At 44.5% G+C, this 17,946-nt stretch overlaps 1 protein-coding gene across 1 annotated transcript in view; it reads right to left on the bottom strand.

The window, feature by feature from the left end:
- The window catches only part of LOC118431443 (ATP synthase subunit delta, mitochondrial-like), a gene marked incomplete in the record, with an annotated part of 15,139 nt that extends 6,388 nt beyond the window's left edge, over positions 1–8,751 (bottom strand). The window contains 4 exon segments of the mRNA XM_035842682.1: positions 6,021–6,146; positions 6,737–6,825; positions 7,654–7,807; positions 8,562–8,751. Coding sequence (XP_035698575.1) covers positions 6,024–6,146; positions 6,737–6,825; positions 7,654–7,807; positions 8,562–8,696 — 501 coding nt within the window.
- Positions 8,752–17,946: the final 9,195 nt, after the last annotated feature.

The raw sequence follows: 17,946 nt of genomic DNA, 5'->3' as shown, positions 1-17,946 counted from the left end.
GAGCCTCAGGAGAGTGGGGGGAACTGTTAGACCACGACGATGGTTCAAAACGACGGGCAAAAAAACCCAGCCAATATTTTGCCAACTGGACCCATGGAAGATCCGGCCGGTCAAGAATATTGGTAAACGGCCGACAATAAAAACAATTGGCCTTCACTCCAAAATCAATGAGATCCCATCCACCTTTGTCCAAAGGTAGCATAACTGTCTGTCTAGAGACCATTTCTGCACGAGAACTCCAGAAAAACTTAAAGACGGCTCTCGTAATGTCCTTGACGACTGACTCGGGAGGAGAAAATACAGGAGCAATATACCACAAAGTAGAGAAAGCAAGGTTATTAACGACGACAACCTTGCCAGCGAAGGATAAAGAGAAGCTGTCCCACTTTCGCAGAACCGCTTCAAACTTAGCTTGCCTCTCCCTCCAGTTGACTAAAGGCATATTAACACTTCCAAAAGTACCTCCCAATAAACGTATGGATACAGATGTCCATTTAAAATTCTTCGGACAATCGAGTCTTTTCCTCCAACTACCTAGCCAGAGACCCATACATTTGTCAAGATTTAAAAGAGACCCGGAACCTCTGTTATACATGTCAATAACAGCAAAGAGCCGGCGGATCGACTCATCGGTTGTAACAATAGCCGAGTTATCGTCCGCATACTGCGAGATCTTAACTTCACGGCCACCAGGCAACCTGAGGCCGTGAATCGCAGCGTCGGCCCTTACTGTAGCGGCAAATGGCTCCAAAGAAATTGCGTACAGCAGGGGTGACATAGGGCACCCCTGCCGAACACCTCTTGAGAGAGAAAAAGAAGATGATAGCGACCCATTGACGGAAACAGCACTGGTAATGTTGTGGTACAATATAGCAACCCATTTGCGAAAAACCGGGCCAAAACCCATCTTCGCAAGAGTCAAGTGAAGAAAATCAATATTCACTCTATCAAAGGCCTTGGCCTGATCCAGAGAAATGATCGCACAGTCAAAGTTATTCATATTAACATATGTAACGATATCTCTCATCAAAAGTAGGTTACATTGTATCGACCGGCCTGGTATACCGCATGTCTGGTCAGGACTGATGACCGAGGCGGCAACCATCTTAAGCCTATTGTTAAGAACCTTTGCAAGAATCTTGTAATCGCAATTTAACAAAGAGATTGGGCGACGGTTCTTCGGGTCCAGAGGGTCCCCTTTTTTTGGAAGGAGAGTAATAACACCAAAACTCTGGCTCTGAGAGAGCTCGCCAGACGAAAAAACTTCCTCAAAAACTGAGAGGAGATCCCCGGCAATGACGTCCCAGAAAGCGACATAAAATTCCTTCGGGAGACCGTCACTGCCAGGGGACTTATTATTCTCCATACTGCGCAATGCAGCCCAAAGCTCATCCAATGAAAGAGGACCTTCTAATGAAGAGACTTCATCAGGATCCAAAGACCCTTCTAAATTGTTACAAAGGTTATTCGCCTCACACTTATCAATAGGCTCAGCACTAAAAAGGTCTTCATAAAATAGCTTAAAAACATCTAAAATCTCCTCGTCATCTTGGACAATACGTCCAGTAGAATCTCTGACCGAAGAAATGCGTCGCTGCCTACTTCGGGAAGAGGCCTGGCTTACAAAATACGAGGTACATTTTTCCCCCTCGACAAATTGCTTGACTCTGGACCGAACAAAAGCACCGCGAGCCTCCTCAGCGGACAACTCGGACAAGGAAGACTTAGTACATTCATACCTACGCAAGATGTCCGCCGAAGAGGCCCCGTCGTTCATCTTGTTGGTGAGATCGACAAGTTCATTATTCAAGGTAAACATGGACTCCCGTCTCTCCCTAGCCAGTTCACAAGAAATTCTGATCAGGAGAGAGCGAGTTCTAGCCTTTACATCATCCCACCAGGCTCGCAAAGAAGGAAAACCTGGTTTCAAAGTCTTCCAATTGTTAAAAGCGAGTTTAAAATCATTTAAAACTTTGTCTCTTTTTAAAATCGATACATTACATTTCCACAAGCCAGGCTTCTTCTTCACATCCGGTAAAATTGACAAGGACACACAGTCATGGTCTGTAAAATATGCGGGTAAAAAACAGTAGTTTGAAACGACGAGGCATTTAGACGAATAAAATCGGTCCAGCCGACAGGCAATACCTTTGGTCGGCTGTCTCCAAGTGAAGACCTTTTTAGAAGGATTCTCATGTCTCCAAGAGTCATGCACATTAAAATCGGCGCAAATGTCTTTTAAAATGGTGGAACCGCCACTACCATGAGCCGGGTTCCCGCCCCTCTTATCAATATCAACATCTTCAACGCAGTTAAAATCACCGCACAAAATAAGGGGCTCAGCCCCCGACAGAAACTTATACAAATTTTTAAAAAATCCAGTACGCTCCGCAGAAATGTTAGGAGCATACATGTTACAAACTTTGAAATTACGCACACCATCGGACAAGACGACACAGACAACACGCCCACTATCGTCACAAGACTTTTTAACAACATCAAAATTGAAAGATGGAGAGAGTAAAATACCCACACCTCTAGATTGGGAGGAGCCCAATGCCCAAAACGCTTGGCCTCCCCATTCCTTCTCCCAGAGCACCGCTTCAGATGTTGACGAAACATGGCACTCTTGGAGGCAAACAACGTCAAATTTATGTTGACGGCAAAAGCCGAAAACCTGCCTCCTCTTCTGCGGACTACGGAGCCCACAGACATTGAGTGTAGCAATAAGAACCATGAGGCTACATAGAGAAGGAATGTCAAACAACATCGGAATGTGAGGAATTAGTGGTACAGATCATCAATTCCTTCCACACCAATTCGGTTAACAAATTGGGGGTGGACATTGTAGAGGTGCTTGAGACATAACATCGTGGTTTTAAAAAACCTCGAACAATTACCAACCTTACAAGGCACAACGTCCCCGGAGATGCCATGCGCCTTTGCAAGGTGGGATTTCAAAGACCTAAAACTATGCAAGAGTTCGTCACAACCATGAGAAATAAACTGGTTGCACACAAAGACAGCCTTATTCTTGTACAAGTCAGAGGAGATGACAATGGCTCTCGCCTTTGCTACCAAATCGGGACTTGGAGCCTGAGAGGCATCCGAAGTATCCTCATCAATGATGAGGCTTCTGGAGCCAACAGTAGAGTCAGACTCGTTACCGTCCACAGAACGAAGACTCTCCGAGGGAAACTCCTCGATAACAAGACTGGAGTCGGAATCCGGCTCCTTACGAATCTTTTTTCCTTTCGACAAAGCCTTTGCAGAGGCAGATCCCTCACTGGAATCGCCCCTACACCTTTTCCTGGAATCTTTGTCAGCAATATCAGAGTTGCCATCATGGCAGCTCTGACAAAGAAAGAGGCGATTATCGCTTTGACAAACTGGGCCCTCACAGAAAGCAAGGAGAGCAGATTCTGGAGTTATGTCTGCCTTGCACTGATGACAAGACACCACCTCCAGAGTGATTGTGTAATCCAACTCACAACCCTGACACATGTACCGACGAGTAACAGGTCGGATTGGACTGGCCGCCTTACGCCTCCTTCTCTGGGACCGGGCGCGAGGGGCCGGTACCGGAGCAGCAGATGTTGAGGGTACCTGCTCGCTAGAAGAGGAAGAAAGGCCAGGCTTGGCCAGAGAAGGAGCGGCCTCCGACAGCACGTCCTCAGACGGCTCAACCACCGCGACCGGAGAAAACTTGGTCAGAGAAGGAGCGGCCCCCGACAGCAAGTCCTCAGACGGCTCAACCACCGCGACCGGAGAAAACTTGGTCAGCGAAGGAGCGGCCTCCGACAGCACGTCCTCAGACCGAAGAAGTACCCGGGTCCACACTGCCAGGGTGACCTGGAGGCGAAACAGGATCAGATACACCAGACTCTGCGTCAGAAACATGGGCCAGTTCCGACCGATCAGGCTTATTTGCAGCCTGAGGAACCCCTCCATCATGGTGTTCACGGACCTGACTCACACCTGCCGGGAGCTCTTGGCTCTTAGCCCAACTGGCTCCCATCTTAATCCTGTTTGCGAAGGACAGGGGACAACGGCGAGCCGTATGTCCCTCTGCCCTGCAACTGAGGCACACAACATCGTTGGTACAATCCATGGCCAAATGCCCAATGGACTGGCATTTGTTGCAAAATGTTACTGCACAATTTGCCGACTCATGCCCTTCCTGGTTGCATCTCAAGCAGGTACGGGGCTGCCCCACATACCTAAAGAAAACCATCCTCCCGTCATACATTTTCCATGCTGATGGGATATTGCATCCCGGCTTTAAAACTACTTTGTATTGCCGGTTCCCATTTTTGATGGTCGGTCTGTCCCGGTATGTTACCATACGGGACGTGATGACGGCACAGTATTGATTTAACCAGTTCCTGACATAGTTGTCATCGAGCTCATACGGAATTCTTGTGGCCGTGACAATTATCTCCGCCGCCGCGTAAGATGACACATCCACGGCGTCTAAACCAGACAGTTTCCCCGCATACAATGTACGCTCGTGTACCGAGGAAAATGACACGTCGAATGAGCTTGGTCCCAGAGACTGAACAGCCTGAATGCTGCTCATGGGAGCCGAAACCTCGCTCAGCAAAGTAAACACTTGTTCATACGTTAACCGATCACGGTACACGGCAACTTTTATTGAAAGAGGACGCTTCATAATGCAGCTTTAACTAGAACCAAATAAAACTAAAAAGGAACCAAAATATGAGCAGACAGAGCTGCCAGAGACCCTGAAAAACACTACCTGTAAATCAGACAGCCTCCACGGGCAGCAAGGGTTGAAAACGTAACGTAACTGAAGGCGTGTAACCAAACTGACACGCTTAAAGAACAACCAAGTACGAACCAATAAACTAGGCAGCCTCTCCGGGCGCTACTGGTTCTCAAACTAAATTGCTAAATTTGCCAAGGAGCAAGCCCAAGTGGAAATTTCCACTCAGACAAAATGGACACCACTGTCTGTCTCAACCCTTGAAATGCAAAACAGAGCAGCGTCCTACAATGGATGACCTCTGCCCCCTCTCAGCCCAGTCTATATAATGGGCGGGGGACAGCAGAAACTACAATGCTGCAACTAGATTTTGCAGATGCGAAACAGGGCGAACGCCCCACAATGGATGAACCACCTCTGCCCCTCTCAGCCCAGTCAACGCAATGGGCGGGGGGCAGAAGTAAACCACAATGCTGCAACTAGATTCTGCAGTTTTAGATCAACTCATTAAAGCCCAGAGTTCAACCGACTTGCAAACCATTAGATCAACTCAATAAGCCCAGAGTTCAACCGACTTTCAAACCAATAGATCAACTCATCAAAGCCCAGAGTTCGACCGACTTTCGAACCACATACGGGCAAAAACACATTGTCACAATGAAGTGATCAACGTGCCGAGTTTCATGGCTTAGTTAGACAATGGTATATTCCAGGCGAGTATTAAAACGCTCTTCTAGACGCATGTCACTGTATGTGGTCCAGCGTAATAAATCTACGCTTTAACTCACCATGTTTATATAAAGATATATCACAAATTGCATCAGAAGGAACTTAGTTTGTAATAAAATATAATGCATATTCATTGTGGGTCAAAAAGTTTTACAAAACCTGTTTAATGTGCCAATAATTCATCTGACATAAATTATGATAATGAGGGGGGAGGGGGGCGACATGTGGAACTCGGGATTTTTAAGCGTAGAATCTAGTCTAACTTACCAAAATAACATAAAATACGCGGCAAGGCACAGCTTTTTTAAAAAGATTTCTTGTTTTATAAGTGTGGCGTGTTCTTTTATGTGTGTGGCATAAGCCCAGGCCCCAAAGCACTGCCGATTATGCCACGCGATCTCACTTATGTAACAAGAAGCTCCATCAACAAGAAGTAACAAGATCCATCGATCTACAGGCCTAACACAATGATTCCAAGACAAGCTACCATGGTATCCATCCCAGTAGAATGATCAGTGGCTGACCTATTACTCTAGCGTCTTGACCACCTGTTTGTGGAACTGACCTGTTACTCTAGCGCCTTGACCACTTGTTCGTGGAACTCCACTGCCACCTGTGCCTCCGTACGTTCTGCGTCTGTCGTCGCCGCTGCCAGCTGCTGCTGTGCCTTCTCCAGACCTGAACGGGCCAACTAGAACCAGACAGGTAACCAAAGGCTAACAGTGGTAGTAGTAGTAGAGACATATGGTACACAGTACCTAGTGTCCAGGAGATGTCTAGTAATAGGCTTAACTGTTACTTTTTGGCCAGCTAACTACTCTGGTGTGTTATCTGTCTACGTGGTCAATTTTACTGTTTTCTAGTGACATGTTGAGCCTATCACAGGCTACAAAAAGATCATTACAACAAATACGAATGGACAAAAATCGACTCATCTAAATGATCTATAGAGACGATTAAGGGAGACTTCCAGCTCCTGAACCTACACAGTGTTATGCCAAAAAGTAGTTATTCAAGCAATTGGATATGAAACAGACCCTTTCCAAAACCATATCCAGTTGCTTGAGTAACTACTTTTTGGCATGTCTTACTACCTGGATGTCTAACCTTCATTGACCTTCACAGCATTCAACTGCAACACACATGCATCTAGCTGTCTGTCAATGTCATCAAGCCACCACATCTATGTGTATGTCTGAATAGATGTGTATGCATTTATGTATTAACACAGATACCTTATGCAGGGCTTACGATACATGCATCTGTGTGCCTACTACAGACCTGGGGGTCAACGTCCTCCAGCCGACAGGCCTCCTCAGCCAGGATCTGTACCGAGGAGTCCTCATTCACTGTGACAGAACCACTGCTCACTGGGGAGGGGGAGGGGGAGGGAGAGTACATGTCAGTACACAGTACATTACTAGTAAACTACAGGGGCTGCTTGTACAACTTCTGAGGATAGGGACAACAAGGATCTGTCCCGAGGAGTTCTTGTTCACTGTGACCGAACCACTGCTCACTGTGGGAGGGGGATGCACATGTCAGCACACAGTACGAGTCCTTTCAGAGATCAGAACACATGTGTAGTGACCAGAATTGTAGGTGATATGTCGAAGGTAAAAGAGTCCTTGTCTCGGCCATTGTTTCGATTTGCATAACAATGTCCAGACAAATTTTGTTTTCTTTTTATGGGCCTTACCCTTTGACATATTACACATGCATTCTGATCTCTGTGAAATGGCATATTACTTGTAAATTACAGGGGATGCTTAAATAATTCTGAGCGTGGGGACAAGGCTAGAGCTATACAGTTCACTCCTACGGTAGTTCACCTCTTTGTATTCATTTTGATGATATTTCAGAGCTAACTGCCTGACACTTAAACTAAATTGAATTTTCTGATTCAATCATTTCTGATTCATTTCTGAAAATACAAAGTTTCTGTGCTAAGAATACTAAATAGACAACAAGCTTTGTTCACAAGACTTCCTAACGCTGTTACATTTTTCAATATTTTTTGTTTCATTTTACTTTCCCCTAGTAATAACTATTAATGTATTATTATACCTTCTTCGTGTAGGCATAGGAATAACCAAGGACGTTATCCTTGGAATAACTTGCACCTCTTCTAGTAGCAAATTTTTCCTTTTAATTTATTATTGTACAATTTCTTTTCTATGCAATGTCCAGTGTCTCACCAACAAAATGATTAATGGCCTCATCCTCGAAGACGGTGAGTTTTCCCGGCTTGAGCACGGCCAGCGTGGGAACGTGGCTGGGGAGGATACCGATGTTACCGGAGAACGTCGGGACGTCAATCTGGCGCACGTTGGTCGCGGCATTGTAGAAAGCCTGATGATACAATTTACAAAGAAATTTGTAATTTTCATGGTAATCAATCAATATTATGTCACTGATGTTTTGACATGTCAAATTCTGTAAATCCTATATTTAAGTCATTACAAGGGTCTGCCTAGGCAGCTTTGGGCTGGTAGCTGCAGATCCTACAAAAATACGGACGAACATACAGAGAATTCATAACAAGAAACAATACATTATGCAATAACCTAAAAACCAGTTATCTGGTTTCAAATAGTGTGCAACGTTTTGATGTTTATACAGGCAAGATGGGATTTCCATCACCTGTCCTAATTTATAACAAGAAACAATACATTATGCAATAACATATTATATAAAAAACCAGTTATCTGGTTTCAAATAGTGTGCAACGTTTTGATGTTTATACAGGCAAGATGGGATTTCCATCACCTGTCCTAATTTACAACCAATAAATTATATAAGTATCTGGAAACATGAGGCACAAAAAATTATGTTGTACAGCTAGTACAGTTCCCATACTACATAATCATTATACATACACCTTTTTGGTTGTAATTGTCAAAGTTACTTCATTAAAACCTACTCTAGGAACCCTCTGGAGTTCGTTTTGACGAAATAGATCATCTAGAAATAGCTGTCTGTTCTACAAATGTGTTTGAGATGACCTGATGACCACCAAACCGGCACCCACCCTCCCCCTTCCAACAGAATTACCGGTCAAGGTGACTTCGTTCTCCCTGAAAGATACGGGTTTAACAGCACGTACCGCCGCCGGAGACCCAAAGGTAAACGACATCCCAACCGGAGCCGCCGCGTCAGCGTAACTCCTAGTGGCCTGGACGGCCAGAGTGCGGCCCACGGCCTGGAGAAGTCTCGGAACTCTGCTGACCAGGGAAGCCATGCTGATGTGACCCGAAGATGGCGGATTGGTGGTGACTACCCACAATGCAACGCGAAAATAAGCAGTAGTGCTTTTCTTGTTTATATCGCTAGAGTGCGCTGTTGCATTGGCCCATACAAAAGTACATGTACTGTAACACTAGCCTGGTATCCAGCCGTAATATAGCTCCCGAGTCTCTTATCTCCTCTTTTCTCCACTTCGTAATTGCGAAGAGGAGAAAAGAGACTCGGGAGCTATATCACGGCTGGATACCAGGCTACTGTAACACAATCAGTCTGCTTTGCTAATGCATTTTCTAAACGAAACAAAGTGTTATGTATGTTATCGTAGATGTGGGCGTAAGAACGAGAGCATAACAAAACGCTACCGTTTACTGCAAACTGTAATATTTGAATTCACGTATTTTGCGTTCCAGTATAAATGTCTACGTCCCCACAAAAATTATGAAGTTTATAAATTAATCAATAACACCAATGTTTGACGTAAACCAGATCGCCACAGATAATAATGTGTTCTCGCCTATTTTCAAGGCGTGTCACTTGCTATTATTGTCTGTGCGACCCATTGTCTCGGCTGCTATTTTTGCAGAGAAGACAGTCATCTCTGACCTTTCCTTACACCTTGTTTCATGGATGGCTGAACGGGAATCTACGTAGACAATATCTGCCCAGATAGCTGAGAAATCTTGGGCGTCACACCTGTCAGATTCAGTTGAGGGGGGCTGCATGCACCTTTTCAATAAGAAAAGCTACTTTGACCTCCAGATATTAGAAGGGAAGGTCGTCTTAATGACTCTTACATTTTTCCGTAATTCGTAGCGAAGGGGCCAGATTTTGATAACCACCCTCATTGGATTTAGCGTAATACGTAGGATCACGGACGTCCTTCTTCTGAATTGTCTGGCCTGGCCCCTGTGCAGATCGGTACAGGAGATTTGGTTCGACAAGAGGCTCAAGTTTAGTAGATAGACAATAACTTGGCATGATTTCTCACCATTGCAGCCAAGTTGAGGCTCACTGGTTCATAGAAGGAGATATATTTAGATCGACCGTGATTATTTGTGGGCAATCACCAATATGTCATGTGCAAAGACTGGATTAGTTTCGTCAGTCACACAGGTCGAGTTTCTTAACGTGCGTCATGTCTTGCGCAAACCTTCGTCTCAAGTTAGTAAAAGCTGTATATTCTAATGTAACCACGGTGAGATATACCACCACCGTGGATGAACGTGAGAAAAGTTCCAACTCTGTAAAGAGGAGAAATAAAATGATGGCACATGCACCGTCCCACAAAATGAATGAATGCCCCGGCGTGCCCACTCTAATAGGTTGCCTAAAATTTATACGTCATCTAATAGTTTATCAAAACTTATTAGACTCCCACGAGATTAAAGAACATCGGCCCTCTTTTGCATCACTATACTAGCAACCGGAGGTCCATCAGAAATGACACGAACTACAGTTTCCTGATAGCCTTGTTATTATACTAACAGACGTCGTATGTGGGATAAAACGTAGGTTAGCTCCTCCCTAGGTGTATTGTGCATGTGGGACGTTGATTTTCGACAAAATTGATTTTAATGGATCCGACACAGAAATCGCCCTCGCATTTCCTTTGATAATTTTTGTCAGAAATGATACCAGTCACTTTTAATTTTTTTCACAGTCTGGAAACTTTGACTTAAACCTTTACACGTATATAATAAATAAATAAACTGATTAAGGTCTTACAGTCCATGTGGAAACGATTTTGGCTTGCTGTTATTTTCTTTTTTTTTAAGTTGAACGCTGCTCTGACAGTTCTAACCACAATGAGACCTAAAACTAAAAGGCGAATCCTTTAACATTACCTTCTCCGTGGACTCATTCAATTGCAGAAAATGACGCAAGCTTATATAATTTCCGCGGGGTAAATACAATTGGCGCACATTATGTACTCTTTGATACAAACACACACAGAATGTAATTTTGCAGGAAATTCCCACCCGTTAGAGTGGGCTCGCCCGTCCCTCAGATCTCGGTCGGATGACAGTGATCACTTCAGGAGTGTATCCGGCTTTATTATCGTTGCCATGGCGACGAATTTGAGCAAAATTACTGACCGTTTATTCGATTCCGATGCTATGGCGGGAAACTCAATTTGCTGCTGTTTGCTTAATTCGTTTCCTGTAGTAGTATCATTCATGACTATTAGTATCATACCCACATTTTTATTGGATTACGTAGTAACAGGCACTATCACACAAACAGCATTGTTTGGTTAATTCGCTTCCTGTAGTTGTATCATTCACGATTATCAGTATCATACGCACAGTTGTTATTGCATTACGTAGTACATGTTGTAACAGGTAAAACCTCAAGTAAGTAATGATTCGACTTAAAAGAAGGGATCCAGTTTCCTGCATGCATGAGGCGTGAAGAAATCCAACACGGGGGAATTCGAAAGTCGTGACTGCTTTTCTAACGCCAAACTTCCGAACGTCGTGACTATTGGCTTTAGAAGGCCGTGTCATGCTGGAACTTTTTTTTTTTTAATTTCTAAGCTGGTTAATCAACCAGATCAGTGAAACTCAACCCATTCTGTGCTGCTGTTGCAGATTTACATCCCGAATCGGTTTGCCAGATTTAAGTGAGAAATGCCCCAAGCCTATAAAGGTACTGAACCCATATACAGGCATCATATGTGCAACACTGTGTGTACGGGCTATTATAAAGCAGGACTAGTACATATCAAACACTTCCCTCCCTCGGCTTTCTCCTTCCCTATAGCCTCTACCAGACTCCATAGGTCACTGGAAACTTAGTAGAAATTTGCCCTATTTACAGATTACATGCCAGAAGAGTTGGCTGAAGCTAACAAAAAAACTGCGCAGAGTTGAAAAACATCGTCCGGTGGGGCTTGCAATGGCGGCAAGCTCGACGCTTCGTCTTGTGCCAAGTTGCCAAGTTTACCCTTCAAAATCCCGTCAGCGTTAAGCCGAAAATCCCCGCTAAGTCATCGCAAAGCCAGGGCGGACAGGGCCGAGGAATTTATCGACGTGAGCGGCGGCTCCAATCGACAGGCGGGATCGAGCGGAGGTTGGGAAATCGTCTCAGGGTAACAAAACGTCGTCTGCAGATGACGTCAGAGCGATCCTCTGACGTCACGCTGTCAGCTGCGGAGTGCTACAGTGTCTGTGCGGCACTTGCACGAGCACGGAGCGGCACTTTGAATTTCTTCCATAGTGCTATTCAAGATAGCTTCCCACTAGTATCATTCATGTAGTCTGCTCTATATTGAATATTGTGTTTTCTCTCAATATTGTATATCCCAGAACCTACATGTCATGTATGAATTCAAAGCTAGTAGACTCAATGTACTACTAATATCACTTTGCCCTACAGTACCTGCGACAATTGTTGTGCAATAAACTTTGAATTTCCTGTATTACGTTCAACGGTTGGTGAGGAATTGTGTCTCCAAGCAGATGTTGGGAGGAAAGGTCGAAACATTTTCTGATAGTTTGGCTTCTCCCATAGTGCCTCACCCTAACCGTCACGGATGCAATGCAGTTAGGAAATTCACCCATCTTGTACAGCTGGTAATGTGCCATCTTTATCTGATAATTCCACCGAGTACCATGTGATACCCGTGAGCACATCAATAAGCTGCGATATAGAGGCCTTTTCAAGATTGTCTTAAATATCTTAAGTGTATATACCTCAGGATTACTGATGCCGCATTGTGTTTTCTATTTACTTGAGTACTGGATTCTGAAGACAGTTGTTTGGTAACCCGTGCATTAAAAATGTTTAGATAGTACCCCACGGGGAAGCAATTTCGTGGAAGCTTGTCCCATGATAACGATGTAGTTCTAGGAAAGAAGATGTCAGCGTGGGACTTCCTCTTAAGAGGTGGTTTACGGAGGAAAAAGGATGCTTTGCTTCCATGGAAGGGACAAAACGTGTTCTTGCAGAGAAAGTCGTTCGCTGTGGAGGAACAGTGTAGTTATACTGAGCATTTACCATGGAAGTTGCGATACTAGTATAAACCACTTGTATCGGTATTATGGCATCCGGTGGAATTATGAGACTTGGTGGTAGCTGCTAAAGTGATAATGCACGGCAAACTTCAACTGTTGAGCGTAGTAACGTAGTAAGTTGTTTTACGGCTTAACTGCACAGAGATATACGGACTTTACACTTAGTAACCCCCCCCCCAACCCCCTCACCAGGACAAAGTCACAACATCGTTTGTACCAGCAAACATACCCCCAGTTGGGAGGGTGGTTGCTATTTACAGCGGCCCACTCTTCGTATATATAGACCATTGTTAGATTGGCAAAAGGTTAACCTTGTGATTGTTCTAATATAAAGGTAACATGGTGATGCAATGAAATATATACAGTCAGGTATGTGCTGGTGACTACCTCTCTAAATGAAGGACCATCTGTCCATTGAGGTCAGTTCTTGGTGCGTGGTCCCGGATTCAATTATTTTCTCAACTGACCCAAGAAATAAGAATACTGTCTTCAGTGACCACTTGTCTAATGTGATGAGTTTCTTCAAGTCCCTAGCGATGTCACTCTAGACATTGTACGCGAATGTTGTGTATCATGATATAACTTTATTGCACAACAACTGTACAAGGTACAAAGTATGGCATCTACATAACTACAATTCTATAGCTTAACATAAAGCTTATCTAACGAATACAGGAATGTGTAGTATGCATATGGGACTTAGTAAGGTTTTAGAAAGTACAAGTTTCGTGAGAACCCAGACCATTGTGATAAGTTACCGGAGAGTCAACATTCAGGTAACCCATTCCAAAGGAGGGGGCGTGTGTATGTTTGAGATATTGTTCATCAGTTGGGAACAGTCCAAAGTACTAAGTACTCCATACAGCCTTCTGTGGCGTGGTTGCACGGACAATACCTGTAAGGCGAGAGAACGGGTGTGTCTCCAGGTGCGTTACCGGCCTTTCACCGTCTTCCTAGCGACCACAACAAACAATGGCGCGGTGAGGTGGGCGGGTAGAACTAAAAATACAGGGTCAACACCGCCCGGCTGGGTCGAGTGACAAGCCGAGAGGGCACTTTTTTGTTTGAGCTCGAACGCTGGTTCCGCCTGCTGGCTTCGGACGTCAACACGGTGACGTCACGAGACATGGCATCAGTCAGTGTAAAACCTGAGGGGAAGGTGGTGTAGGGGGTCTAGGGTCACAAGCTCACTCCAATCTCACAATCATTCAAAAGATATACACGGCACGGCTACATGCACACTGCATATAGTCAAACCTGAACAAGAAGACAACTCAGGGGACCAGTAGAATCTAATCTATGTGGACAGGTGATCATTATAGAAAAGATTCTTTAACGCTGGTGTCAATGGGAAGTTTATCTGAAGGACCTCGAAAAAGTGGTCACATTGGTCTGGTGGTCCTTCTTCAAAGTGGTTAGTGATACAGGTTTGACTGTAATCAGGTGCATCCCTCTATTGTTTGTTTTTTAAAGACGCATTGCGTTTAGAAGCTTGTTATCTCTTTCTCAAAATTCCTTTGACAATGACAAAGCATAAAGAATGACTTGTACTGAACAACGGACCAAAGGCTATATGGACTACAGTGGCACGATTACTGGTAATAATGTGCTACAGCTATGAACACGGGAACCATTGTATCTGACCAGAAAGATCCAGAAACGCTGAATATATGATTTACGAACACGATCTCCGGGCGGCTCATGAACAAGCAAGGAAGTTGAAAAAGAATTCTTTTTCAACCTCCTTGGAACAAGTATTCATCGCTTGAGTCATTCTGTTTGAGGTCTGAGCTTACAACTTGTTCTATAGCTTTCCAACTACCTTTTACAATGGAGCACTTCTCCGAGAAAGGACGACGGATGTTTAAAGTGGAAATCAATAACCTAAAGCACAGAAAGGTGTGATTTGTGTGGTACTGGTTGCGCACATGTGCGCGGTTCGGTGTGATGTGTGTGTTAGTGAGTCGGAATGACGTCAGTATCGGGAGTTTGCTTTGTTTTCCGTGCGTCCAGAACCCACAGGGCGCCTCAGTCATGTGTGTGTGTGTATGCTGTTAGAACACAGCGCACCCTCTGAGAACAAAGCTTGAGAATTACGCATTAGGGCTTGAATGACCTTAGATCTCGTGCCAAGAGTAAACTTAATGCGTCAACTCTTCCCCAAGCTTTCCGTTTCGACAACTATACATCTTTGATAACATTTGGACAAACAAATACATCGTCGAAAATCTAAACCCATGGTGTTTGTTGACGTGATTCCTAATTGTCCCCTCACGCATCGATTAGAACACAACATGAACATGCGTAAGCAGGATAGGGAAAGGAAAAACATGTTTATTTGCTTAAGTTCATGGTGAACGCGAGCGGAATTTCTCCTCTTCCGTTCTTCTTTGTACCTGTTGTAGTACATGTACAGTGCAGTGCAGAGCACTATGTGTTAGCTGAAAAAAGAACATTGTCACTGTGAGTCGCAATCGGCCATACGGTAAGAAGAACTACTTGTTGCCAGCATAGTCAAACAAACACTGAAAAGGAAGTATGGTTTCACTGTTGATGAAAGTTTATGTCCTCTGAAGATCACAAAGTCAGAAGGCCACTCGAGGTTATTCAAGACCGGTGCGGCTTACCATTGTGACGTTTTAATATGGCGCATGTGCGTCAGTCCTAAAATGTCAGTCGAGTTAAGTTTGATTTGTCTTCGTTACCACTGCCAAATGTCTACAGGCAACGTCCACACTGTCGTAGTTATTTTCATGAATGCATTTCAGCCTGAGTGTCATCCTGGATAGTTTGCGGGGTCCCATACTTTGATCTACTCTCCAAGCAAGGGTTAGGCTCCGCTGTTTTTCGACGATTTTTAGTCGTTTTTATTTGGCTATCTATTTTGTATCTTGCTTGCTGTTAGGCTGGGCATAGCATCCAAGATACAATGCAAAAAAGAAAGCCCGATAAAAACGACTAAAAAACGTCAAAAACAGCCGGAGCCTAACCTCTGCTTGAAGAGTAATGGGCACCCTGGTAAACTCACAAGGGTTGCACTCAGGCTATTTCTTCTTACGTAATGTCATACGCAGAGCCGGCTGGTAGGTGTACGGATTATTTGTTTGTTTTGCCTCAGGCGTGCGTTGGAACCCACCCAAAAAGTATTCTAACGACCACGGTGTGTCAAAAGACGACAAGATGTTGACGTGAACTTCTGGTACTAGACTAGAGGAGAGGCGAATAGTTGATGGGTTCTACGTGTCACACTGACGTCACTGTACTCTGTCATACTGACGCCATTATACGTGACGTCATCAACACTGTCACAGTCTGCCTGGATACTTCTCAGGCTATAAACTTGGGGACCAAAACCTACACGGACTACTCTCTCTTCTAAGAGCTATCTATCAATTAAAATACATGATTATAGCTTGTCCAGAATAGGAGATCTCTAAACCGAAATTTCCGCTGCAGTACCATAACAAACGACTAGAAGGGAGAATTATTTACAGCGTTTCGTTGTTTGATGATGACCTACACACAAACCAAATATCAAAACAATCTATCCAGGTATTCTCCAGTTATCTTGCTGACAGACATCGCCAGGACAAACAAACGACAGTCACTGCAAAACATCCGTTTCTTATTTGAGCTTATAACAGAATCGTGCTTGGAGCTGTCCTGATGTGGAAAGTATAGACACAGAAGAAAACAAATACGGCAGTCAGTTGAGAGATGCTTTCCCGCTTCTTAGATACGATTACGATCACTCAGCCCAGTGGTCTTGAACAAATCACGGCTAATTGCTGAGAGCATCTGAGGACAGGGATATGTACCACAGGAGTTGCCTAGTCTAGTCTACCGCTTCCCTCGACATCGCTTGATTTTTAGTCAATATGGTTTATTGGTATTTCATACAAAAACAGCACATAGCGAGATACTAGTTATGTGAAACTGCAGAACCGTGAAAGACCACCCGCGCTGGGGCTGAATATGGTATAAATCCTTCGACAAGACCTAACCAAATGTTAGGTTTCGTAACAATTCACCAATAGCTTCTCGAGTTATGATGCTAAACCACTTACACACACAGTACATACAAACAAACATCCAAACATTACCGAAAACATAGGCTTCATCCCTCGTGAAAAAGTGATGGAGACCACTTCTACCATCGTACCCCTCGAAACGCTGGCTTTCCTTGGTTCTGCATTCAGTAGAACAAGTATCTGTTTCTATCTTCAGTTCTGAACATACTGTGCATTGACTTTGGTGGTAGACAACTTTTGACATTGGGAAGGTTTTAGCCTTCCATGGCCAGCAGCTTTCTATACATATGGTAGCAACCAGAAAACGTGTAAATGATCAGAAGACAGTTCATAATAGCTGAGAACTACAGCTGCAGCCCTTAAGCCCCCGGCGGGCTTTTCGCCTGTCAAACATCCAGCCATGTCAGCATAGGGAAAGGGCAAGAATGCGGTGCAGAATTTGCGCACATTCTGCCAAAGGGAACGACAGACACCGACACTAACGTCTCGAGTCAATAGGCACGAACTCTGAGGGAAAACATTACATAAGTGAGACCAGACTTGATTGTAGCCTCCATAGCAGGCTCTCTGGGCCTTTTTTCCCCGTCTTTTTGGTCTCATAATACACTTTTGCTCAGGGCTTTTTTTTGGACTGTCGGCCCCGTAGATGGTCAAGCGACCCAGTACAAAAAGAAACGACCAGTAAAAGTGTATTACGAGCCAAAATAAGACGGAAACGAGATATCAAACCAGGTAGTTCTGCTGCAGTACTGCAACAGGCTGCCAGGCTCCCAAAACCTAATCGTTTGATTAGGCAGCAGTATGCTGGTGTGGTGGCCCACACATGAGTACAGCTTCAAGGTCTCATCAAGACCTACCCACATACCAAATATCAATACAATCCATTCAGGTGTTCTTGAGTTATGCTGGTCTTCTACATACATACAAACATACAAACGCTACCCAAAATATAACCTTCTAGGCGAAGGTAAAAAGTCCCGAGAGCCTGCTATCGAGGCTAACCTGATTGACATCAGCCGCAGAAGTCAGCGTGCGCTGGTGGGTGGTGCGAGTGCGTACTTGGAGCCGGCAGAACTATGTGGATTATGTAAGTTAGCACAGCGAGCTTGGCTCCCAGTCCATCATCGTCCGGAACAAGTTGACCGCCCACACAGCGATTAGTGCGGAGTGAAAAGTCAAGTGCCATGAGGTCTGGCGT

The sequence above is a fragment of the Branchiostoma floridae genome, chromosome 15, assembly GCF_000003815.2.
Source record: "Branchiostoma floridae strain S238N-H82 chromosome 15, Bfl_VNyyK, whole genome shotgun sequence".
Classification (NCBI taxonomy): Eukaryota; Metazoa; Chordata; class Leptocardii; order Amphioxiformes; family Branchiostomatidae; genus Branchiostoma; species Branchiostoma floridae.
Note: the sequence above shows the minus strand (reverse complement) of the source record. Positions and strands in the feature narration are given on the sequence as shown.